A 27823-nucleotide genomic window follows, 5' to 3' on the forward strand; every position below is an offset into this window, starting at 1 on the left:
CCTGCACCCTTTGGGCCCAGATGGGCATAACCTGAAACAACTAAACAGAGTAAACTTTATGCTCGGAAGAGAGTAAAATATTCACACACAAAAATCAGCAGTTGAGGAACAATCACAGAACCTTCCGGTTGGGAGACAGCCAACCTAACCACTGACCCATGCCACTCCTACGCAACATCAATGTCAATATGTCGCAGGTGTCAGGTGGAATCCTTGTAGATCTCCATTGTTGGTCTCCTTTGGTACACATCAGCAATATTTTAGCTAACAATAAGTCTAGCATAGCTCAAGTGGTAGAGTGGCTGTCTTCCATGTTGAAAGTTGTGGGATCCTTCCTTAACCCTTGAGCCTTTTATTGCTGTTGTTGTTGTTTTAGCTTTAAAGTATTGTAAATTGTAAGTGTAAATGTTTACTCTGTTTAGAGTGGGACATAATATAGTTGTTTTTTTAGGAAAATTTACTCCACAAAATTTAATTCATCAGGCCATCAAAACTACTACAATAGTGAATAGGCTCCTAATTTCGGTTTTATTGTACTTGGAACATAAACATAAAATTATTGTGTAACAGTTAATTCAACACATAATACAGGACAATTGCCAACCCACTACAACAGCCCAACACAATCTATACAAGTCTGCTTACTAGTAGCTCCTCCACTAAGAAGCTTCGTAATTTTTGCACATTTGGTTGCACTTTCATGAAGCATTTTTATTTTCTTCCATCTTATATTTTCGGCATCACACATTTCCTTCTCACCTGCCTTCTTTTTTTTCGACATTTTTCTCCTTTTTCTCCCCCGCTATATCTTGCTAGAAGCAAGCTCCTTTAATTTAGGGGGCAGGTATCTGGTGCGGCTCTTGCGCTCCTGATGCGCTCGTGAGCTAGTGTTTGTAGTTAATTGGCTGCTGCAGCGCTGCTTATTATTGGTCACAAAGCAACATTCCGACAAAGCATCAACGGTCAGTTGATCACGCATTGCTCTGAGTTTGTGTTTAAAGCTGACTTGGGCGAGTCACTCCACCAGGCGCCAGCCGTGTGTGTCCTCGCAAGTGGCGGCCGGTGAGTGAGGCTGCGGGGCCGTTGAGGGCTTTGTTGTGGCTTTCTTGACAGCATCTTGACTAGTCTGCTGTATTTATAAAGTAGTGGGCTGGCTGTACATATCATTCATTAAAAGATTAATATGTGTATTGTAAAACATGTGAGGCGCAAAAAATAAATACAAATTATGATAATAAACGCCGGTCCAATTTGGCCTTGGATGGATCGCAGTGGTAAGGAATTTTTCTGAAATCCCTAATGGTCAGTTCGCCCCTGCTCACGCCACTAGTGCCGATCTATGCGTTGTTCCTATTTCGTTTTTGTTTTTTTATTTTTTCGGTGGCTCTGCTGACCGGCTCTGGCTCCGGACCAGCCCCGGTACCCCGTGGGTAATTCCGCCCCTGAGTACAGTTATGTGGTACAATGATGAACCCAGACACTAAGAGAGAATGGTGCATAGGCTTATACCCGGTACCTAATTGGTTTGTGCCTCACCTTTTTTCCCTCTATATACACGCCACCGACAAGGCATCCAGAAATTGGTCCATGACCAACTCGAGCCTGCATCCCAGCATCAACAGGGGGAGGCGACGAGTAGAGGGAGGCGTGTGAGAGAAGGGGAGGGAGTCTGTTCCGCTTGGATGGCCGACACATTGAGAGGCTGGTCCGGGGAGACTCAACAAAACAGGGCTCTCTCTTCCCCGAGCCCACCGGCCGCCATCGTGCGACCCGCTCCGCTTCCGCACGCTAGGAGGGAGGTCGACCCCTCGGCGCATTGAGCAGTAAGGACAACTGAGACTTCACTTTTCCAGGAGAACACTGGGAGATACTGACGGAGAGGGAGGCTGCGGGATGGAGACACACAGTAGTGCTGTCACACAGAGCCGCACAGCCTGTCAAATGTAAGCGCACACGCAGAAGAAAGAGGATCAGCGCACAAGTCACGGATCATTGTGGCGCACGGCAGCGAATACGGATTAAATACATGCTGTTAATTCCCGCGCGAAATTAGCACAAAACAGGTTGGTGAAATATTTTCTTTTGTAGTCATCATAGTCGTGTGTCGTCATCAACTTCATTCAGAAAAGCATGGTGTCATTTGAAGTAAAAAAAAATAATATGTTAAATAAGAGATCTAGAACTCTTCGGGGGAGGTTGCAGACATGATTCCCTTGTCTGAATTTCACTTGCTGCTGATCTGATAGCTATGCCCATCCACTTTATTCAGAAACTATCATGTTAGAAGTTAAGGGGGGGAAGTAATCTGCGCCCAGTGCAGATGTTTAGTAATCCCTCACAGTAGACCCACCCTATTATAATCCCTGCAGATTTTCAGATTGTATTCCTGCCGCTGTTGACTACTTTACTGCAACCAGTCTGGTCCAGGATAGAGTGGGATTACACAGGAGTGAATTTGAGCCCTAATATCAATCGTGTGTGTGGTCTATAGTCCAGATGTCATCAATGATCCATCCCTGCAAAGAAGAGGGTTTACCCACCCTCGTTTTTGACATTGCTTGTATTCGAACACACAGTTTGGAGGAATAGTTGAAGACAGTTATTCTGGAACCTTAATATTTGACTTTTACAAAGTGTTTCAGACCCAGGAATACATTTGCACTGAAGTCTAGAAATTCAGTGTAAAATTCTCATTGACATAAAAACAAAAACAATTCTACACTTCATGGAGCTAAATCTCCAGTTTTGTCAACGATGCATTTGTGAGCCCGCACAGTACACACCAGTAAAGTATTTGGATAATGAGCTTATTGTGTTCATTCAAGATGATCTGTGGAAGTCATGGCTAACAGATGAACTGCAGTAACAGTGCAATCTGTTGCATACATGCACTCACTGAATTAAAATTGAAACAAATAATATTGTCTTATAAGATTTGGATAACACTACATTTTGAATATAGCAATAAAGATTATAGTGTAAAGTCAGATCATGATCAGAGCTAAACGACATAGGGGCTGTGTCTCTAAGCATTTGACTAATGTTTCTCCAATTTAATTGATTGATTGTGAATTTATTTATTTATTTATTTATTTATTTATTATTTAAGTATGTGCTCTGCGATTGGCTAGCAACCAGTCCAGTGTGTACCACACCTTAAAGTCAGCTGGGTTGGGCTCCAGCTCTCCTATACAACCATATCAAGGACAAACAATATAGAGAAAATGGAGGTAATGGATGAGTTCATTATATTAGTTTGTAAAGTTAGTTTTTTTTATTTATGGGAATGGGAGATCTTAGAACATTGTACTATTTTAAATTAGTTAGTTGAGACTGATTCTGCACCTCTTATTACATTTAATTTAAATTAGCACCAGTGTTGCTACAATTACCTTGGTAAAATAACTTAGATGTTTTACTGTTTGCTTGATTTTAAAAGTAATTTATATTCTTTACTGATTGCTTGGTTATAAAAGTAAGTTCGATTTCAAGTTACTTTTTTTGCAACACTTCCTCAACATGAGCATGACAACCGGTTTTGCCAATATGTTTTTGTTGTTGTTGTTTTTTGGAAATGCACTTTTAACAGCATTGTTTTTAATAAGAGTTTTATGGAACAGAACATATATATATATATATATATATATATATATATAAATATATATATAAACAAAACTAATATAGTAGTCTTTGTTGTTTTCACTTAACATAAATACTGTACTCCGCCTACTGCCCGAAGCCAGCTGGGATAGGCTACAGCACCCCTGAGTGTGAGGACAAGCGGTTAAGAAAATGGATGGATGGATGGATAAATACTGTAAATAGGCTACTTATTTTTACAAAAATTAAGATATGTGTAGTCTTTATGGAATTCACTTGACATAAATACTTTGTGTTTGTAAAATAAAAAAGACAAATTCATGATGCGCATTGTAAAATGATGCAACTTTTCTGCAAACGAACCAGAAAATATTATTGTGTTATTTTCATATTAAGAGCTATCTAATTTTTAACATGAAGTAACTTGCGAACTTCTACACATTTTTTAAATTGTAAAATACAACTTGATGCCAGTCCTCACAAATATATGAATGATCTATTATTTAATTTATTACTGCTAAATTGTGTTATAGTGACTCCTTTATACAACATTGAACACTTTTATATTGTTAATTTCTTGGATGTCCATTCTAGAGTGACGCCGCTTTACTGCAAGCGAACCAGAAATAACACATCCATGTGTTACACTTTAACCCTTACGAGCTATTTCTGGAGTTGCTGAAAAAGATATGACTCACATCTAAAGATCAAGTTGGCTTGGGGTCACTCCAACTGTCAAGATGGCGTCCATTCGGCTCTTGGCTCTTACAGGGGTTTGAAAGTGCCATATTGGAGAGCTGTAGCAACCTAGCTCGGTCCTAACAGCTAACCTAATGTGTTCTTTCAAAGCAGGGAACCGATGGTAGTGCTCGACAGTCTAAAGGGCTCCTCCACTCGAACATTCTGCCATTGTGTGTTTTAGCTCCAATGCAGTACACTGCATTTCTATTGAATGATTTTGACGTGGACGTTTCCGCTGCGTGGCGACTGATGTGGTGGGGCTGGTTTCTATTGTTTCTGTTCACTCACGATTGTCTCTTCTCCAGAGTAGAGTAATAGTGTTGAGCATACTTGATCGGAATGTAATGCCACATACAGAAACATAAAGCAAATAAAATACTAAATAGCAAAACGAGATGAGCCCCTATCCTTCCTCCATTGTTTACACCGCTGGCTGAAAACACAAATTGGTGCATTCACGGCATCTTTCCCTCAGATGAAAGTGGAAATTAAATATAACTATATAACTTTTACTAAGGAAAATGACAAAAATAAGAGTACCATATACCACTGAGTGGCAAACGTTTGCATGTGTTTCCAGGGTTGCAGTTCAAGGTGCAAATATATTTTGCCAACCGTTTTAATGGTCGCAAACAGTTTTTCTTGTTGCATGAAAGTTTTGAATATGTTCAAAATTCCAATTAACTACATAATTAGCTTTCCTACATTACTACCTCTGCAAAGTGGTGCTTGACAATAAATACACTATTGCCTTGACTAGACTTCTCAATTCTACAAAGACGAAAACAAAACGTGTTAGCATGAAAATGTTCCATTCACCATCTGCTATGATGTGTTAGGGGATAAAACACCTTCCCTGTGAGAATTACCTCATACTATTTATTTGTTTTGATAAGAAAAATATTCAAGTCATCTCATTGTGTAAGGACAATTTTCCGCCTATTTCATCTCACTGGCTTTGTAAATGCCCCATTTGTAAACTAATCATATTAGTACAATACCATTGCCTTAAGATGCTTTATTAGGCTTGGTTACAAAGCAGTGGAGTGTTTTTCTAGTCTACACAGATGGACTGAGCTCATATATATATATTTCAATACAAACATTGTTGCACGCTGTTATGTCCTTATCAATGGCTTTAATTGAGCGCTTAATAACGAGTCCCACAGCAACCAGCTTCAGAAGTGGGATTCAGGCTTCTGAAACTGCTGCATTATTAATTTGATTAATATATGGTCTGCTAACATCTTCATTCCACATAGAAAAGAAAAACACATCAGAAGACATGTTTCATGGTTGTTTATGATGATGTGCTATACATTACTTGATTTTTTTTCTTCTGTTCATTTTGGATCAGAGACACAGTAAATATTGAGGCAGTTTGACTCCCCCCTTTAATGCGGTAAAAGCAATAGATAACACGGGGATCTCCACAGGCGTGTTTATTATCTTTGCCTTAATCAAGGTTAAAAGACAAATGACTTCAAAGAATAGAAATAATTCTTCTTCCTGCAGGGAAATTGTTTTTGCCCCAAAATAACTTTGTCAGGCTTAATCAGATACATACTTCAGAAGTCATAAGTTTAGATCTTTTAGTTTTATAGTGCTGAGGTTATGGAAATGTACAACCATGTGAAAGGCAGACTCCATTAAATTTGTAAACCAGTACATAAGATTTAGAGAAACCAAACGTTGGAATGCTACAGGGTTAAATGTAACACGGGACCGTGACTTTAGGATTTGAACCAGGGGCTCTTAAGGAGATTATTAGATAGGGGCAGGCAAGACTGGAGACGCCAAAGTAGAAGACTGGTGGATTGGTGTGCAGAGGAGTGGGCTGATAGTTGGCTGGCATCTAAAGAAAAAAAAACATATTTTTGATTAATGAGTAGCTTTGGCTGTTGCAGGGTTTTAAGAATACTCGTGGCTCAGTAGATGCACCACTGCAGTCAATTGGAGACTGGGAATACCACTGCATATGAGGAGTAAGTACATAATAAGACTTGGATAGATGAAGCCTCGGCTCTGAAGATGAACTGCGACGCTGACTCTGGGGACTAAAACACAGAATCATGTGTTCATCAGTATTGGTAGTAGTATATAGACTCAAATGTAGCTATGGAAAACTGGATGATTTTCCCAGAATATGTTAATGCCTGACCTAAATGTTTTACTACATGTGAGTCACAAATTAGTCATCTAAGGGCAGGCAGGTCACAGGCTCATGAGCAAAGGGTTGCAGTTTTATTGTTTCCCACGTAGGATACACGCAATGGATTCCTATAGATTACACTCGAAAGATTCACATAGTAGTAATTGTAGTCCAGTCACGCAATTATGAAAACATTTCTGTGCACTGTAGTGGTGCAACGGATAACAAAAGTCACGATCAGATCACGGATTTGAGTCACGGATCGGATCGTTTTTCGGATCAGCAAAAAAAAGAAAAATAGTAGTTTGTCTTCATTTATTTTGTAAAACAATTTTCCATAAAAAAAAAAAACTATTCAAAATGTCTAATATAGCCATTTAGGATTTAGGAACACAACTTTAAGTGCAATATGAGCCAGAAACATTCCTATTTTATACATGGTCCATGTATAAAATAACAAGGTATTAATGTCTTAAAGTTGATTTCCTAAAATCTAAACGGTTATGTTTGACATTTTGAATCGAATGTTTTTCTTTTTTAATCTGCAAAAGTGTTTTATAAAATAAATAAAGACACATTTCTATTTGTCTTCTTTTTTTGTTTCTAATTAAAAGACCTCAAAGTGCAATTTAAGGCACATTCTATTCCTTAAACATGAAAGTGAATTAAAAAGTAGCCTAGGTCCATAATATTGAAAAAAACAAAAGAAAAAAAAGTAAACAAAGCAAACCACAAATGTCAAACTGTTGCCAGCCAGGCACTCGTTGATAATACTAACAGCTAGCTGCTAGCCACTTACATCTGAGACTTCTGCCATATCATACAATGGCGGCGTAATTAATTAGCCGTTTCTTAGCATCCAAAATTAGTGATTGAATATGAGTTTGGGATAGCGTTTTTGTGTTATGGTTGTCGCAACTTTAATGTCAATCAAAACTACGATAAAGAAATCCTAAACGTCTAAAAGGGGAGTCAAGCTAGCCATCACGCCACGCCAAGTAAAATTATACTAAGGCTATTTGCATCGCCGTCAATGTATTATTTGGTGAACTTTATTTTGAATTTAGTCTTAACTTAGGCGGCATGTTACGTTGAGTATGTTTGCTGCCAAAATGCTCCCATACATGCGATTTACGTGATCCACAAAGGTTTTCAACTTCCTCTGCTGCTATTATAGTGAATGTGGACTGATCATATTTCTTTTGTGTAAATGCGCACTTCTTCTTTTTTTCCCACCAATCAATCCGCAGATTGTCCTTGATCCAAACCGTGGGGCTTGATCCAAACCGACCAAGGATAAATGATGATCTGTTGCACCACTACTAGTGTGCTGTGTTATTATAAATGTGGTATTTAGATATATTCAAATGTGTGTTGTAACAGTACTTGAGATCTCAACATGGGGCAATTTTTTTGTATTGATGAAATACTGACATTTTATTATTTCTCTTAGATTTGATGTCATTGAAATGACAGGTTAGTGTTAGCAGGGGGCAGTAGTCTGCATTTAGTCAGCAGAGCTTGGGGCAGGGTCACAAACATTGACCCTTCTCAACCAGTGTAGTGCTTGTGAAATGAAAGATTTGAAGGATAAAAATTCGGTTTGACAACTCCCGGCAATAAGAAATATTTAACAAGCAACCATTCACACTTATATTCACACCCCAGAGTCTTCAATCAAGCTTATAAGTCTTGGAGCGTAGGAAAAAAAAATGCAGTACATGCAAACTCATACATATTTGAACCCAAAACATTTGACTGTAAATTTAAAAAAATGTGGTTTTGCAAACAATTATCTGCAGTGGTGACTGCACACATATTGCTACTGTTTATTTCTATCTATGACACTCACAGCAAAAATGGCCTTACCACTCAACACATTTTTTTTACACCGCTGTCACAACAGAACAATATTTATTTTCTCTCCCCCACATCACATGCAAGAACCTTATTTTCTGTATTACTTAAAATTGGACTTATAAGGCTTTCACTTGGTGCCATGATTCACTTCGAATTGTGCTTGATCAACAATCTTTTTCACAGTGTCAGTGCCGCACAAAATATTGTCTTTTTATTTGTATTTAACTCTTTGACTGCCAGACGTTTTCAGAAAAGGGATGCCGCCAGTGCCAGCCGATTTAAGCATTTTGACTGATCTTTCAAGGTCCACAGAAAATGTTCTGTTTGGACTATGGAAACACACGTACTACCAAATGAAAGATTGGACTTTCATCTTTCATCAGAAAAAAAAGTTTGTTTCTACCTTATTCCGTTCTTTAGTAATCAACAATAGAAAATGGTTAGTTTGACCCAATTTCGCCTGTTTTGGACCAAAATATGGAGAAATCAAGCTTTTAGTGAAACGATATTATTTCATGCATTCTAGTGAATTTTACACTTCTTTTTGTCCATGAATGATGCCACAAACACCTAAATAGTGCTTTACTTCTATAAAACACTACCACCAAGAATGAAAAAGTGTTTTTTGATAGCAAAATACGTTTATTTACATTCAACAGTGTAACAATTTGACAACAATTTGGCAAACTATTTACAAATGTGTGCAACTGTGGTGCTATTTACAAATATGTGGATGTTTCAACGACAGTTTTTCTTTTTGTAACACTCTCCTGCGTGCAAAGAGACGCAACAGCATTTGCACAACAGATTGCCTCTTCGCGTGCGCCACTTTCTTGCAGGCCGTTTTTTTCCGGGGAATAGCAAGTATATACTGCAGTGTGTCATCAAGTCTAATATCAGGATCATGCTACGGTTTCGTTACGTCTCGCTTCCCCGTGTCCTTCAGTTGCTATACCGGGTGGTAGGAGATGTTCTGATCCATTTTATCCACTCCATTCATGGTGGCATCGTAGTCCAGAAACAGTGTCTTCTCCGTGATCAGACTGTACCCGCTCCTCCGATGAATATGCATTGGACTCGGGGTACTCTTCATTGTCCGATCGAATGTCCGCTTGTGCAGAAGTACCCGGCCGGCTATTGTGCGCGTTTTCCGGCCTTAGCAGCGCTAGCCGCGCTAGCCGCGCTTAGCCGGTGAGGCTTACTACGTGTTCATAACAGTCACGCCAAAGCTTCCAACTTTGGCGTAGAGCTCGGAGTCATCATCATCATCATCATCAATCTGCATTGGTCGATGCCAACTCTCCATCGCCCGATCGAATGTCCGATTGTGTAGAAGTACCCGGCCGGCTATTGTGCGCGTTTTCCGGCCTTAGCAGCGCTAGCCGCGCTAGCCGCGCTTAGCCGGTGAGGCTTACTACGTGTTCATAACAGTCACGCCAAAGCTTCCAACTTTGGCGTAGAGCTCGGAGTCATCATCATCATCATCATCAATCTGCATTGGTCGATGCCAACTCTCCATCGCCCGATCGAATGTCCGATTGTGTAGAAGTACCCGGCCGGCTATTGTGCGCGTTTTCCGGCCTTAGCAGCGCTAGCCGCGCTAGCCGCGCTTAGCCGGTGAGGCTTACTACGTGTTCATAACAGTCACGCCAAAGCTTCCAACTTTGGCGTAGAGCTCGGAGTCATCATCATCGTTGACATCAATGCGCTTTTTAGTATTGATTGATGCTTTCCGTCTTTGAAAAAAATGCTCAAGCGTGAGCTGCTTGCAACCGGTTGCTTGGGCAGCCATTGTGGGCTTATTCAGCCATGTCTCCTCAACACTCTAGCTCCGCCTCACGTCTTCTACTGACGCCCACGGTGGGCGGCCCATCCAACCTTGTGCAAAGAGAGTCATCGCTGCCCTCTAGGGGCCAAAACGAGTCTTTGACTAATCATATCTGCCTGATACTTTCAGCACAGCTGCCCAAGGCTTTCCTGCACCCGTTTTTGAAAAAAAAAAAAAAAAACATAGGGGACGTCTTTTAACGTCCTCGGCGCCCTTCCCTAGGTTTATGCTAAACGTTTTATAACGTTTATGGCAGTCAAAGAGTTAAAAGAAAATTATTCTTGAAAAAAGTACATTCAGTACAGTCAAGATAAAAAAAAACATAAATAGCACATTTCTTGCCATGGTGAAATGAGTAATGTTAGGGTTGGGTCTGTCTGATGCAGCGCACCAACCCTCACCTTGCTCCACAAACTGCTGAGCCAATGACAGTTGACTTTTAATATGGACTTTCAGCATAATTGTGCTGGTACCTGGTCCAGCTGCTCCGCTCTTCTGCCCTGCCTGTCTTACAATGTTAATGTGTTACAAACACTCATTATGGGTTGGGCTTTGACTCCCTGTCTCCCTCGGGTTTGCCCCACCTATCTCCCGCTGTTTTTAATGCACTACATGCATACTCTGTACATGCTTTGGGGGGCTGTGATTTAGGTCAAGGTGTAAGCTACAGGTTAGCACTGCCCTGTAGCCTTACACTCCTCCCATTTTTAATGTACTGCACTATGCAGGAATAGTGCTTTCCAGTGCGGGAGGAGATAATTATAGAAATATGGTGGGAAGTGGGAAGTCACTCATGGCATGACTCCTGGGCACCTTCAGCTGGCCCATTGAAGTGTTGACTAGCCAACTATTTGGCCAAAAATTTGTTTATCTGCTCATGATTAGAAGATAACAGTTGTTAGTTGATGCTAAACAATGCTAGTGCTGCAGTCCTTCTTACTTTGTGTCCTTGACGTAAAAGTGACACGTAGTGCAGCAGCCGGATGCCTTCGTCCATCTTAGGTGCCATTGTTGGGTGGTATTATGTAAAAGAGCTGTACAATAGTGATGTCATAAAAGCTAGGAGAGAGTCCGTGCAAAATGATGAAGATTGTGCACTTTTGGAAAAGTTTAAAATTTTTGGAACGATGTTAGGTGTGGGCCTAAGGTTTTTAAAAATACAGTGTTCCCTTGTTCTCCGCTGGGGTTAGGTTCCAAAAAATATGAATAATATGAATCTAGGGCTCTGAGTAAAATGTCAATGTGACTTTTTCCAAATACATTGATAGTTCATTTTAGCTAAACATGGCTGTGATAATAGATTTAACATAAAAAAAAAGTAAAATAAGAACAATATATCAGAAAAGCTGAGATATAACCTTTTCTCTTTAAATTGGGGGCCCATTTTGGATTGTATGCATACCAGCCACTAGGGGGTCACCCCAACTTGTATCCAGGGATTTTTTTAAAACCTTAGGCCGATACACAACACCTTGCCAAAAATGAAAAACTTTTCTAGAAGTGCACAATTTTCATGAATTCCGTCCTAACTCAAGTCCCCTTTCTTCTGCCTGTGTATACAGTATGTAGATATATTTAAGATTTTTTTGCCATCAGAAGCCAGAATTGATCTGTTAATGGAATTGCAATGTCTTTTTAGCAATGGAAAGATTTGCTATGTTGAATGCGGCGACCTTATGTCTATTTACAATTTAGTTTAACATCAGTTTCCTAGGGGAAAAAAAACGAGTAGCTGTAACTGAACTGTAAAAGCTTTGGATTGGAAGGTTATGGGGTTGAGTGCGGACAAAAATCAATTGCAACTTGCTGTTGGAGAGATGCTCGTCTTGACTGCTGTTGACCAAACCACTGAATATCACCCAATGCAGCTAAAAGTTGAAATACTGTTTTGTGCGCCCCACCACTGACATTGCTTTTTGCATGCCTGTGTGTGGTCTGTTTCTCTGTATGGCATGCAAGAAGCATAAATTAGATTTCCCCTTAAAAATTAGTATAGTATTTGTCTTTTTTTTTAATCTAAATTTTTTTTGGGGGGGATGTCTGCATTAAGTTTCATCCCATTAAAATAAAAATGTTAAAGGTGACAAAAATGGATGTAAATGACAGGACAGTGACGACATGCTAAAAAATTGCCTGGCCAATGGAAATGAACGTTGGCCAGCTACAAGTTCAGCTCACATATTTTAAAATGAAGTAGTTCAGTTCATAGTTCATAATTGATTTTGTTTTTTTGACTAAGTTCACCATTTCAAAAATGAACAAAATCATAGTTCTGTTTTTTTTTTCCTCCTCCAATATTTCGTGTGAGCTGTTACCCTCTGGCATTTGATCATCGTTTCCACCTGCAAATTGGGTCAATTAGTTATTACCTTAAATAATTGATTGATTCATTAAATTGAGGAAACTCGAGGTTAATATTTCAATTAAAGTCAATCTCACCTTTCGGAGCACCACATCGGTTTGTAGATAGTTTTACAAAAAGTATCAGCCATACTTCCATCCATCCTCTTAACTGCTTGTCCTCACAAGGGTCGCGGGGGGCTGGAGCCTATCCCAGCTGGCTTCAGGGAGTGGGTGGGGTACACCCTGAACTGGTTGCCAGCCAATCACAGGGCACACAGTGACGAACAACCATTTACACTCACAATCACACTTATGGACAATTTGGAGCACTCAATTAACCTGCCATGCATGTCTTTGGAATGTGGGAGGACAGTGGAGTACCTGGAGAAAACCCCCACAAGCACAAGGAGAACATGCAAACTCCACCCAGGAAGGCCAAAGCCCGGACTCGATCTCAGGTCCTCTGCACTGGGAGGCGGATGTGCTAACCTACTGACTTTCTCATAAAATTCTTGAATATTATGGGATGATGCCTTTTTTTTTTTGAGAGAGAGCTCTGTATTGTTCATTTGGTAAACTTCAACATGTCATCATCATTGCTCTCCCTCTTTCTCTTTTTTTTGTGCGTGACTATGTGCGTGTGTTCATATGAGCATGCGTGTGAGTTTGTGCTCATTAATTCACCTGAAACCTATTAAAAATCCCATACCCTTCACCTAAACTGAATACTTCAGAATCCCGATAGAGTCGTGAAGTTGTCAGGAGACCCGAGGAGTGATTAAAAAAAAAGACAGAAAAGTGAAATCCAGCGCCGACCAGACACCACCGACTACACGCAGTGTTACATACCAGAATCTTTCACCAACCCCATACACATTCCAACAAATTAGCGAAATCTCAAGAGTCCAAAAGAAAGACTAAAGAGAGGAAGGAAGGATAAATAAAGCAGAGTGAGATCCACAGACATCAGACTCCACGGATTCAGCGACCAGAGGAAGAAGCAGATTGTGTTTTAGTTTCGGTAGATGCTGGTGTGGTTGATTGTCCCTTTAATAGCCGTTATAAGAGATTTTTCCTGATTGCGTTGAAGTTGGTTTGCAAGAAATGTACTTGATTTGTAATTTTATTCAAAGTTGTTGTATTATAAACTCTGTCTTTTTGGATAACATATCGTCTAACTGTATTTTTGTATTTTGTAAGTCAGTCCATATTTGATTGTTTGGGTTTATTACATACTCATCCATCAGTTGTTTAATTTTATCTTCCAGGTTTTTTTCAAATTTTTGCTCCTGTTTCTTTTTATAAGATGAATATGATATAATTTTACCTCAGTTTGGAGAGTCATTTATTTCCAGAAAGTCTCCCCACTCTTTTCTTATAATATTGTCAAACTCTGCATCATTTAGCAGTGAGATGTTAAAACGCCATGTCGGGGATGGTTTAAAGGTATAATAAACTTTTAGGGTGAGGAAAACTGGTCCCTAATAATAATAGGATGTATTTTTGTACCAATTTTATCAGCAATAGAATTATATGTAAGGAAAAAATCAATTATTGAAAAAGACCGGTGCACCACGGAAAATAAGGTAAATTCCTTCTTAGTCAGGTTTTTAAGTCTCCAGCTGTCGATGAGGCCAAAATCGTCAATATATTACCTTATTACTTTAGCGGATTGTAATCACCTTATACATGTCGTATTATTAGAACAATCAATTAATGGATTTAATACTGCGTTAAAGTCTCCTCCAATAATAATAGTAGAATTCGCTGCTAAATGAGAGAAAAAGGCCGGATCAACATTATTAGGGGCAAAAAAATTACCAAATGTATATACTTTATTAAATATAGTTACCTGAATAATAATCGGCCCTCTTGGTCTGTTACTGTATTATTTAGAGTAAATAATAAATTCTTATGTATGAGTATACAGACTCCTCTTTGTCAACTGTTATAAGAGGCAGAGTATACTTGACTGAAATTCCTGTCAATAAATAATATTTCTTCTGATTTTTGTAGGTGGGTTTCTTGTAGGAGACAAATATCTGCTTTTAATTTTGAAAGATGTTGTAAAATTGTTATTCTTCTTGCCCGTGGAGCGAGCGCCACACACATTCCAGGAAACCACTGCTAATGTATGCATACAGACAATATAAACTCAGGCGTGTGTGTATAACTGTATAAGCCGCTTGTGAATATTGACATGTTATAGGATGGAATCAGAGTAGTTAGGTGGTTTATGTGATTTGTGTGAATGGGAGAGGTGACGTGTAAGTAAATATGACAGTGAAAAAAATGGGGTGGGAAGTGGATGTAAAGGAAATTGATGTGGGGGTTAAACATATAACAATGCACCAATAAATGGTAACCTAAGTGAGATTTTTGTTTAAATATGTTTTAGATATAGTTATGTATTAATATTAGATTTATAATATAGCCTATACATAATAAGTATTCATATTTTAGGTTTTATAACCAAATATATGTGTATACATCTAATAATTAAACAAAGTTCAGTTCCACCAATGCCAATTAGAACAGCCAAGGAGTGGAGTTGGGGTTCCGGAATAGTTGCCCATTGATGTATATGCTTATCATACCATCGTAGTCCGTTTACCCTCCTGCCTGTTCTGTCTCATTATGGCAAACAATACCTTTCGCCGCTCATTAATCTCTCTTGGGAATTGGTCATTCATCACGGAAGGGGTCCTTTTAAGCTCTGAATATTAAATTCTCCCGCATGCTACGGGATTGGACATCCAAAACTGTTTCTTTTAGCGTTTTATTATCCTTTTTAATCGTCTCCAACTCGGCTAAAACAGCCGCGAGTGAAGAACGTAACTCGGCATTATCTCGATCGAGGTCCCATACCTGTTGGCCGACGAATTCCAAACTCACCTTTAATTCCTAGACGTCCTCACGGATGAGGCAGAGGACATGTAGTTTTTTGTTTATGGAGTCCAGCATACTGACCGAGACGTCCGTAGTAGCTAGATCGTCCGTGTCCGTCGATCAGTCATTTTTTCTCTTCTTGGAAGGTTTCTCGTGAAAAGGATCCTCCATCGCGCAGTTGTAAAAGTGTCCGTCAATGAAACGTTCAAGGTCCTCCACGCTGGGTGGTATACCAAATTTGCCATATGAAAAAGAGAAGAGAGAAGCCAAGTTATATGGTGGTTAAATTCGGATTTGGTTTAGCAAAATAGAGCTAGTTTTATTTTAGCAGCAGGGCGCCGCCATGTTGGGTATTCCCGTTCTCGCTGCAGGTCTCACGATAGTCACAGCATCTCACGCTCCTCTTAGGAGGATACCTAATGTGTCGAGTCAGTTGGAGAGGGGATGCTGTGCATTCTATCTGTATACATCATTGCGTTTTTTGTTTGTATCTTTTTTTTCCCACCAATCACCTTTGTATTTTGATGATGCATGGGTCGTGTAACTGGTAGTGGCCGGGGTCGCCGAATAATACCTTTTTAATAATAACAATAATGCAGCAGATTTCTATAGCGCTCAAAGATGCTTCACAAATTATACATTATTCATGCACTCACAGATTTGAACTCTGGTGGTGGTAAACTACTTTAGTAGCAGCATCTGACCTGCAGCAGGCTGACGGAGCCGTGGCGGCCAGTGTGTGCCTACGGCCCCTCCAACCACCACCAAACATTCGCACCATTCATACACCAGTGTGAGTAGCACTGGAAGCAATTCGTGTAAAGTGCCTTGCCCAAAGACACGACACATGACGCGTTCAGGTACGACACTGGTCAGAGGTCTTACCAAATGGTTTACCCTAACAGGTTGTAATGTGACACATTTGGAGTAGTAGAGTCATTTGGTCTGTTTCAAAATAGCAAGCACTCTTTTCAAACAAAATAAATAAATATAGAGGTTATATTTGTTTTGTTTTTGTGATTAACTGTTTTTAGGATGAGATAAATTTTGCAAGCGATTTTAAAGGCCAAATTGAGGGGCTTGATTCCTGGATTCAGAAATTTTGTTTATTTATTAATTTTTGTCAGTACACTTTTGATACCTCTACTGTACAGTGGACTGTACAATAGTGGCCCCAAGTGATTATGGCCTCAACTCAAATAGAGGTCTCATCTTGTTCCATCCAGCCATCATTTTTTTACGCTTATGCGATTCGGGCGTGGGTGCAACAACTTTAGCAGGGAAGCCCAGACTTTCCTCTCCCTTGGCCCCTTCATCCACCTTTTCTGAGGAAACCCTGAGACGTTCTCAGGCCAGCCAAATGAAAATAGTCTCTCCAGCATGTACTGGGTTGTCCTCCCTGTGGGAACTGCCCGGAACACTTCCCCAGGGAGGCATCCAGGAGGCATCCTCGCCACATGCCCGAGCCACCTCATCTGGCTCCTCTCAATGCGGTGGAACAGGAGCTCTTCTCTGGATGACCGAGCTTCTCCCCATATCTCTGAGGGCCAGACACCCTGCGGAGGAAAGCCATTTTGGCTGCTTGTATCCGTGATCTTGTTCTTTTGGTCCCGACACACATCTTGTGAGCGTAGGTGAGGAATGTAGCTCAAGCGGTAAATCAAGAGCTTCGCCTTTTGGCTCAGCTCCTTTTTCAGCACAACAGACTGATGTGTAGAGTCTGCAACACTGCAGATGCAACACCAATCCACCTGTCCATCTCATGCTCCATTCACTCCTTACTCGTAATCATGAAAAAGACCCCAAGATACTTTCATTTTGAGATTTTTAGTCCCACTAGAATTTAATACAATAGATTTTTTTCCCCTGCAATCGGTAAATCCTGGATTTAGAGAATAGAGTGAGTAGTAGAACACAAAATAGTAAGACTGAGCAGCAGTGCAGGTAACTGGGCATGAATAAATAATAAGTACCAGGTGCCATTATGTTAAGAAAAGGGTACAGTTTATCAAGTTTTTAAGAAAGCTGAGTAAAATGGACTAAAGTGGGGTTTGTTTTTTCAGTTGTAGAAAATGGTCTCATATTGTGCTTCCACTCGCCATGGGGCATTTCAGCTGCAGCTCTTTGTAGTGAACTGGTTAAGAGGGGAAAACTCTTTCACAGAGGCTTTGCGTAGTACAACTATTGTTGTCTGAAAGAAACAACCACAATTTGATCAAGACAGCACTCGTAAAGATACATGGATGAGTTAACAATGTTTTTCCTAAATTCTGTCTCCCATGCTTGTACTCGAAATAGAGGATTGAATGAATGCACCTGCCGCTGAGTTTTAAGGGATGATAAAAAATAAATAAAGTCATCCAACATTACATTTCAACATTACGTTTTATTTTATTTTTTGGGGATGTTGCCTTTGTGAGCATATAACATTGCCACAGGTTTTGTTTCCATCTCATCATCATCTTCCTAAACGTTTTGCACTGACCTAACGTATAAAATTACCGGGTTTTGTTCACTTACTAAAGAGTCATTATTTAGCTTGGCCTCGAGCTCATTCCTTTTATCAGACGCACTTTAATATGCGTAAAAATGCTCTCGAGGAGTAAGTCACTGCCCTGCACCATTCATGTACCAAAGACTGACTCTGACAAGCCTCTTAATGATGTATGAAGATAAAAGGCATCTTTTGTAGAGGTGGATGGAGGTCTGAGCTGAAAGGTGCAGAATATATAATTAATGATTAATGGCACATTCAAATAATTCCTGGTACTTTTAGTAAGTGTTTTACGGAGGGTTGTTTTGATCTCACTCTGTGTTTGTGTTTTCTCTGGTGAATGTTATCAGGGGTGGAATAACCATGAAAAAATATGTACCATATATACATCATCTTATTTTTGTCTTTAAGGGCAAACTCAATTAACATATTCTCTCATACACATATGTTTATGTTAAGAAATTATGCAATATATTTAAACTTTTTGGTTTTTATTTATTTTTATTTCTTGTCTTGGAGCAATGTACTCGATAATGTCTTATTCCATATTCTTTATTACAAACAAAAAAACGACACCACAAACAATATGAAAAACTGACAGATATCCGTTTCAAGAGTTACGTATTGAGCAAATATGATAGTTTGCTTTCATATTCCATCCACTCTGTTTGTGATAGAAATATAACATTGACAAATACATTGTACCAACTGAAAATTATTTACATTCATGATGAACAGTATGTACAGTATTACTCTTTGTTTAATGTCAATAATTTCTCATTTTCATAGTTTGACTAATGCAATATATCATGTTATCATCTTACTCATAACATTTGTCTATTTTGTCTGTAGATTGATACTGCAACAAAATTGCAAATTGGATTCCGTACATTTGTGACTGGACGTGAGACTACCTTGACCCTTTAAAATTGAAGATGACGTTACTATGGAAACTCCTGGTGCTGCAGTCACTCATGGGGTGCCTTGCAGGTAATGTATCTCATTAACAACTTTTGATGCATGCCAAAGCTGCCTTTGTGAATTGCAAGTTGTGTTTTCATGTATTTGGGCCAGTTGATATCATTTAAAATGCTATTGTAAAGATATTTTGGGACAAATTGCTTCATAGAGCAATTCAATAAAAATAAAAACTAGAAAAATTCCCGCGGAAATTTTGAATGGGCCTGCTAACTCTTGCAACTCTTTTCAATGAGCAGTTTAAAATTTCAACCGTTGAAATCGCTCAAGAAATGTGGAAGTTATAATCAACTAAAAGTATTACTGCCCCTTTAAGAAACATGCACATTCACGCACACACATTGGATTTTAACCAACATTTCAATGAGCTGAACAGTTTAAAATTTAAACCATTGAAATCGCTCAAGAAATGTAAAAGTTAACCATAATCAAGATCAAATAAAGTATCTTACTGTCCCTTTAAGAAATATGCACATTCACGCACACACAATTTATTTTAACCAACATTTCAATGAGCTGAACAGTTTAAAATTTAAACCATTGAAATCGCTCAAGAAATGTGGAATCTACCATAATCAACAGTATGTTACTGCCCCTTTAAGAAACATGCACATTCACGCACACACATTTGATTTTAACTAACATTTCAATGAGCTGAACAGTTTAAAATTCAAACCATTGAAATCGGTCAAGAAATGTGGAATCTACCATAATTAACAGTATCTCACTGCCCCTTTACAAAACATGCACATTCACGCACACACATTTGATTTTAAGTTGTGAGGAGACGTCACGCACCAACACTCCATTGATTTGTATGGGATTACGCTCACCTCAAACAAAAGCCTCTCGCGACTTAACGGTTGAAGATGCAGATTCCAGAAATGGCTCGTTAGAACGGCAAGGGTTTGGGGAACGCGAGCATGTTCTCAGTTTTTTAATCGGATGAAAAATGACCAAATGAGAGCAGGTTGAAAACTTATGATTGATCGAAAATGAAGAGGGAAAAAACGGCGAAATTAACATGGAGGAGATAGGCGTCAAAGTCCGACTTCTCCTCGCTTAAAGTGAAAATAAAGGTACTAAATGACACCGTAGCCAAATAAAACTTAGTTCTTCAGAAAGCAGAGGCTTGTGGCTACAAAATGTGCGAATTTGATGTCTAGTGAGCAAAGATTGTGGCCATGGTGACGAGTTGAAGTGAAACTTTTGGAAATAGATTTTTTGGTTCCCGTCACTGAAGCCTTAATTAGTCACACTCTAAATAGGCGACTTTTCCCCTTTGCTCACTGTCTTTGAACCCTCACAGGGGGGAGAGCTTTCATTCCTTAAAATTTTTTTTGACACTGAGCTAAAGATGACAAAAATTCCAACAAAATGAGCTAATTTTCATATCGGTCGGTTAATGTATGCGCGCGCAGCGTGTCTTTGAAAAAGGTGCTTGATTGGAGTTGATCTCTTTCGGATTCCCATTCATTCCTATGGGACTTTATTTGGGAGTTTTTTGGGAATAGCGTCGCCATGGTAACTGGGAATTCTTAGAAAAATAATAGCGCAGCGAGTCAGAGCGAGCCGCATCGTTTGATACCTCATTTGTCCCGGTGCGATGTACGGTTCGGGCCGCATTTTTGCGGAAAAGTCGGTGGAAGATAATATATGGAAGAAAAACTAGAAAAATTCCCGCGGAAATTTTGAATGGGCCTGCTAACTCTTGCAACTCTTTTCAATGAGCTGAACAGTTTAAAATTTAAACCGTTGAAATCGCTCAAGAAATGTGGAAGTTATAATCTACTAAAAGTATTACTGCCCCTTTAAGAAACATGCACATTCACGCACACACATTTGATTTTAACTAACATTTTAATGAGCTGAACAGTTTAAAATTTCAACCATTGAAATCGCTCAAGAAATGTGCAAGTTAACCATAATCAAGATCAAATAAAGTATCTTACTGCCCCTTTAAGAAACATGCACATTCACGCACACACATTTGATTTTAAGTAACATTTCAATGAGCTGAACAGTTTAAAATTCAAACCATTGAAATCGGTCAAGAAATGTGGAATCTACCATAATTAACAGTATCTCACTGCCCCTTTACAAAACATGCACATTCACGCACACACATTTGATTTTAAGTTGTGAGGAGACGTCACGCACCAACACTCCATTGATTTGTATAGGAATACGCTCACCTCAAACAAAAGCCTCTCGCGACTTAACGGTTAAAGATGCAGATTCCAGACATGGCTCGTTAGAACGGCAAGGGTTTGGGGAACGCGAGCATGTTCTCAGTTTTTTAATCGGATGAAAAATGACCAAATGAGAGCAGGTTGAAAACGTATGATTGATCGAAAATGAAGAGGGAAAAAACGGCGAAATTAACATGGAGGAGATAGGCGCCAAAGTCCGACTTCTCCTCGCTTAAAGTGAAAATAAAGGTACTAAATGACACCTTAGCCAAAAAAAACTTAGTTTTTCAGAAAGCAGAGGCTTGTGGCTACAAAATGTGCGAATTTGATGTCTAGTGAGCAAAGATTGTGGCCATGGTGACGAGTTGAAGTGAAACTTTTGGAAATAAGATTTTTTGGTTCCCGTCACTGAAGCCTTAATTGCATATCAGAGTGGCGATTACACTCACTGTCTTTGAACCCGCACAGGGGGGAGAGCTTTCATTCCTTAATTTTTTTTTTGACACTGAGCTAAAGATGACAAAAATTCCAACAAAATGAGCTAATTTTCATATCGGTCGGTTAATGTATGCGCGCGCAGCGTGTCTTTGAAAAAGGTGCTTGATTGGAGTTGATCTCTTTCGGATTCCCATTCATTCCTATGGGACTTTATTTGGGAGTTTTTTGGGAATAGCGTCGCCATGGTAACTGGGAATTCTTATAAAAATAATAGCGCAGCGAGTCAAATCGAGCCGCATCGTTTGATACCTTATTTGTCGCGGTGCGATCTACGGTACGGCCCCTATTCTTGCGGAAAAGTCGCTGGAAGATAATATAAAAATAAAAAAAATAAACCCCTTTTCTAGGATAGTAATATGTGCCTGCTTGCTCCGCAAGCAGCAGCTTCGCTGCTGCTTGCTCCGCTTAGCAGGCCCATAATAATAAACCCTTTTCTAGGGTGGATAGTAATATGTGCCTGCTTGCTCCGCAAGCAGCAGCTTCGCTGCTGCTTGCTCCGCTTAGCAGGCCCATAATAAATGAACAACTAGTTACCACCACCCAATGCAGATTACTGGCATAGAAAACAGGTGCATAGAATTTCTGAGTTATCTCAATTGTTGTTATTTAAATTCAGTTAAATTACGGCTTCACCCTTGTGTCATGAGGTCACACTGACATTGATAATAACATAATGGATGTTTTTATCTTTTACAAATTATATCAAGTTGAATCACATCAGCAGGTATAGGTTCCATCATCATTGAACCTTTGGAACAAATAATGTGTGAAAAATATGCATATTGATTTACTACAGTGAATGCTGTCAATGGATGCATTTTAAGCTTTGTAATTTCTTAGAAGAGTGAATATTGCAAAAACAAAAAAAAGAGGCTATTTTTGTCGAAACTCTTTTTTGCTGATAAACTGTTTAAATGGGTGTCTACTAATGCTGTCTACATGTATTGGCCATTATTTTGACATTTTAGTGCATGTTTGTTAAAAGCTTAAATTTGGGGCAAAAACCATGTGTCTGACTCCATCTTAAGGTTAAACACAATTTGGCTGTTTGTCTCCTCATTGGACGAGAAGTGATTTACTATGTCACTCGGAAAATGAAAGTTAATTTATATAGCCCTCTACAGTCGACTATGCATTCACTGATGACACAGCATCAGGAGCAACTGGAGGTTCAGTATCTTGCTCAAGGATACTTTGATGGGATCAAAATGGCATGGGATTGAACCCACAACCTCTGGGTTGTGAGACAACCACTCTACCCCTGATCCATGCCGCACAGCGTAATGTAGTCACTCACTCAGTCTCACACGTCTTAGCAAGTAGTAGCGTTTGCAAACATCTTTATACCGATTTTCAGGTTAGTGATTTATTAGCATAGCATTTGGTTAGTTTATTTACCATAGCTTGTCGTGGTATAGGAATTATTTAGAAAATAGTTTTCACTGTTGTTTTCACCCTCTCCCCATTGTCAATCTCAACGGTCCAACCGTTTTCAAATATTAGTGAGGGGTAAAGCAAGAGACTGATTTCTTGTTGAGTTACACTTTAAAAGTTAAAATCTTTGTCTTGTCTTCTTTGGACGAAAACTGTACTCAGAAGTGCAAACATTCACTGGCCAACCAAATGGTAGTGACATTACCGCTCTTAAAAACGCCTTCATCTGTTGGCCAATCAGATGACAGCGATGTTAAACGTTGTTCTCATTTTTATATGGGCACCCCAAAAGTTCGTTTCAACAATGTGCTAAAAACAATGACTCATGTTATTGTATATTCAGCTTGAGATTTCTGGAGCATCTAGCCATTGCATATTTAATGAACTGACTTTTCCAGCAGAAACACCTTGAAAATTGGTTAATTTCAAACTCAAATATGAGAAACACTAGCACAAACAGTAAAATGGGTGAGTTTAAACTCTAGCCTTACTTAATACCCAGTAAGCAAAATATGTTTAGGACATTCTTTCTAAAAGGCAAAGTTGCTGTCTTCCAGTTGTTGTATTTTTTAATGTGAATAACTTAATTCTTTGAACTGTTTAATTACTGGCCAATTGCATCCAGAAAGAAAAAAACAAACAGTTGAGGTATGGAGTAATATAATTGTTCAAGATGGTGTTTTAGTGTTAAAATAGCTTTGGTCAGTGATTGTGAAAAGGATCCTTGCTGCAACACCATTTGCCATACATCAGAGTCCTATCCAAAGAAGATGAGTGCCAGCCCAGTGAATTACAAATGAGGTGAAACAGAACTATCTATCGTAGCATTTTCAAGGAAGGATGTGCCATTTGTGCAGCCTTTCTTTTCATTCTTGGCACATTGAATCCATTCATGATATATTGTTATCTTTCCAAATATTCAGCGAGCTTACAGCAACTCTGAAAAGAGAAAAATGTATTTGAATAGAAAGTTTACTGGAATAGTTGATGTGTCTAGTGCATCTTTTCTAGTTTTGGAAAATTTTTCATTTACCTCAACCTTCACGAGACTTTCACATTCAAAAGAAGAGCAAAAGAAGCCTGTTGGAGGCGTGTCCTCATAATATTTAATATATTAATTTGATGTTTGAATTAAATTAGTAGTTTAGGAGTTAGAGTATGACACAACTTTAATAAGGCAAATAGAATAGTAAGCAAATTGAAATTAAATGTGGATCGATAGGCGAGTATCAGTGCAGATACCAGCCTTATTTTAAGATATCTGTAATTAGAAGAAAATAGAATTGTCATTAATGTCATGCAATTTTAAGGAAAAATGCTATATTGGAATATATGCTATAGGTATTTCTTTAAAATGATATATTATCTACTTAGCTAGAATCTCATGTATCAAAAAATAGTACTGCTATCGGTACTTGGAATCAGTATCTGTGACTAAAGAGTTGAGTACTCGTACTGATATCGGTATGAAAAAAAAAGTGGTATCGAACATCCCTAGTATTAAATCAAAAGAGCACTATACTGTACAACGTGAGAGATGCAAAATAAGTTCACAAACAAAAGTCTTTGTCTTAGAGGAAAAAAACAAAACAAAAAACAATCCCAAAACACATATGGAATACATCCTTCTAAAGAGTTTTAGTCAACAAACACCTCCATCACATCCTCGCTAGAATCTCATGAGTCCTTTTTACAAAACCTTGCTCTGGGAAGCCTGGTGGAAAACAAACTGCTCATGGAATATTGTACAATTTTACTTGAATATTCAGACACTGTAACCTAAACCTGTAAACCTAGTAGTGCATATGATAGCGTGTGTGGTAGAGAACAAAAAGGGACGGAGATTGACTCCTTGACTCAATTTTGGTATCTTCCCTAACATTTAATTAGACTAAGATGTCATGGAAATGGCTCTGTGATCTGCAGATTTACACAGTGGCTGGGAGAGCACTAATGATGAGAAATACATGCTGTATAGCTGGGGGAATTGTGCAGCCTTTTAGCCATGTGTCGCTCCAACACTGGACACGCTGAGTGAGTCACAGTTTGCCCTTAGCGAGGGGAAAGTGTGCACCCCTGCAAGCCTACTGTCATCACAAGGAAAAGAAGACCAGTGTAGAGGTCATAGCAGAGATCTAATGTAAACACAAAGAAATATTGCAAATACCTGCATGTAAAATTATTTTTATTAAGAATCATTCAATACCGAGATTATGTGTCACCTGCCTTTGGTTTGGTTTTTTAGATATTATTTGTGAGATGCTATTAGCATTTTTTTTTAAGCTAGTCAATTAATTTTTGTTTTAAACTATACATTGGTTAATATAATGCCACAGATATTACAGATGTTAAAGTGATTTAATGTGGACTCTTTAAAGTACAGGACTCATTAATGGTGGAAAAGGTTTTGAAAGAATTCATCTTGGTCTCATAAACAGTACACCTGCCATTTGGACAGGGGTGTGTAGACTTTCTATGTCTAGTTGTTTATAATGTGTTGAAGCTATTTTAGACTGGCTTTTGGGTATTGTATAGTTACAACGTATTACCAGCAGTCTGTCATTAATCAGTATAAGCATTTGGTGTAGTTTCGTGTGTTGAAGAATCACCTTCAGGGCAGACGTTCCTAAACACATGTGTCTGTTGTTTTTTTGTTCCTTGATTGTACTCGAACATGTGCCTCTACAGGTTTTGTGGAAATTTGGTAATAGGTTATGTATATCATTTTAATCCTGCAAACTATGTAGCTAACCAACAATGTGATTCAAATGACAATCTCAAGTACCCCTCCCTATACAGCCAGTTTTTCATGTCACCCTCAGCCAACACAGCTGAGAATTGTTATCAGGCTTGCTGATTAGCTGAGCGAAACATGGAAAACAGGCTGGATAGGGGTGCTCGAGGACCGGGGTTGAGAACCACTGGCTTCGACGGTGATGGCCTTTTGAGGGCTTGAATCCGCAAACATTTGACACAATCCTCCAGAGTGGAAAAGTTGAGTATGTTGCATTCCCATATACAAAGTACATGGCCCAACACACAAAACTGCTCAGGTCACATATGCATTTATGTCACATGCATGTGCCAGCACAAAAAAAGTTAACAAACATGTCTGACTATACAGTACATCCAATCCGTCGGCCCTTCAAGGTGCTCTGCCTGCTAACTAGTGATGGCAAAATGAAGCTTCATGAAGCATTTGCGATATTTTTTGACTCCTCTAGATGGTGCTCTTGGTTTAAAGATAAAGGCAAGTGCAATGGAAATGGATTACATTTGCATTGCATCTTTGAATCATGAGTGCCATCTAGAGGAGTCAAATAATATCGCAAATGCTTCATGAAGCTTCATTTTGCCATCACTACTGCTAACCCAACAGGAGTTTTTTTTTATTAGCCATCATTTTGTTTTTCACAGCGCAGATTATTAACGTAGGGTGCAGATCCGAGATGAAGGTAGATATATGCATGTGCATGTACATGGCGGCGTTATAAACATGCGTCACCATAGGGACGCATATTTTGTCTGATAAACGCGAAATGAAAAGTGGAGACAAGACGCCACTTTTGTGTCTTTATTTCAGATTGTCGTCATATAAACATAGCCTCGATATGAATGTAATATTATTTGCTTTTAGTGGGCATCTGCAATCTCCTCCTTATGCAAGAATAGCATCAAATTGGGAAAAAAAAGGAGCGAGGACAGCTAATGCATTCAAAGAGATGGAGGAAACATTTTCACAGATTCTACATTTAAAAAAGATCATTTCAATAATGATGATGATTATCTTGTTATATTGTGGTGAGCATACAGTACATTGGCCTTTTGCCTGTCTAGCGCAACAGCAGCGCTCCTGAATTTTTCAAGAAGTGCTATCAAAAAATGATGCGCTCATGATGTGTACGCATCATCGTGCTCACTACCCATGAAGGGCATTTCGTAGGTTGATGTGCATGTCAGATGGCCTGATATGTCCATGGTCTCTTCTCATGGCTGCGTCCTGATCTCTTCAGGCCATTTTACAGTGACAGGATGAACATTGACCTCTGTCATTCCACTGGGTGAACAGCCCGTAGTGAACCTGCCAGTGTCAGGCCACCTGAGCCATGCTGCCAGTTGGGCAGACCCCAAGGCTCCAAACCCTGCAGGGCATTGGACAACAACACCTCCAAACTGACCCATCTGTCACATTTCATTAACTCATTCAAAGCCAAAAATGTGTAAAAACGTTCAACACTTTGTCCTTCACTCCCAAAAACATGTTTACACGTTTATTATAAAAAAAAAATTATACAACAGCATACAAAACTATTATAAAGCTACATATTGATAATTCGACTCTTCAGCAATTAAACTTGGGATAGGTGAGTACCGATACCAGGTATTAGTATCAGGCTGATATTTTAAGGCAGGCTTTCTCACTCTTAGTCCTCGAGGGTCAGAGTCCTACCGCTTTTAGATGTTCCCGTCATCCATCACAGCTGATTCTATAGATCAGGATGCAAAAAAATATGTTCAGTCACACCAGCGTAATTTTTTTTTGTATATAAAGTGTGATCTGTCTGTCTGGTGCGCATGCTTCTAAATTGTTACATTCTATTAGTTCACCACTAGATGGCACAAAATATTACACACTGTGCCTTTAAGGTATAGGAGCCATTGATACAGGTGTAAAAACGAAAACAAAAACAGTCCTCCTGTGGCAGTTTGACACAGATGAATCATCATCTCTGTCAGAAGGAAATTTCTTTTTTTCACATTAAAATTACTGTAGGTATTACTTAAAGAGTGGTATTGAACATCCCTAATTTAAA

General features: G+C 39.0%; 1 protein-coding gene across 2 annotated transcripts in view; it reads left to right on the forward strand.

The window, feature by feature from the left end:
• Window positions 1-1646: 1646 nt before the first annotated feature.
• LOC147166959 (contactin-4-like) overlaps window positions 1647-27823 on the forward strand; it is a 141329-nt gene continuing 115152 nt past the window's right edge. For both annotated transcript variants that reach the window (XM_086087419.1, XM_086087420.1), the window contains exons 1-2: window positions 1647-2063; window positions 18760-18897. In XM_086087419.1, coding sequence (XP_085943545.1) covers window positions 18843-18897 — 55 coding nt within the window. In that variant the 5' untranslated portion in view covers window positions 1647-2063; window positions 18760-18842. The remainder of the gene's footprint in view (window positions 2064-18759; window positions 18898-27823) is intronic.

Source organism: Leptonotus elevatus, chromosome 10 (genome assembly GCF_054856555.1).
Source record: "Leptonotus elevatus isolate MCC_2025b chromosome 10, RoL_Lele_1.0, whole genome shotgun sequence".
Classification (NCBI taxonomy): Eukaryota; Metazoa; Chordata; class Actinopteri; order Syngnathiformes; family Syngnathidae; genus Leptonotus; species Leptonotus elevatus.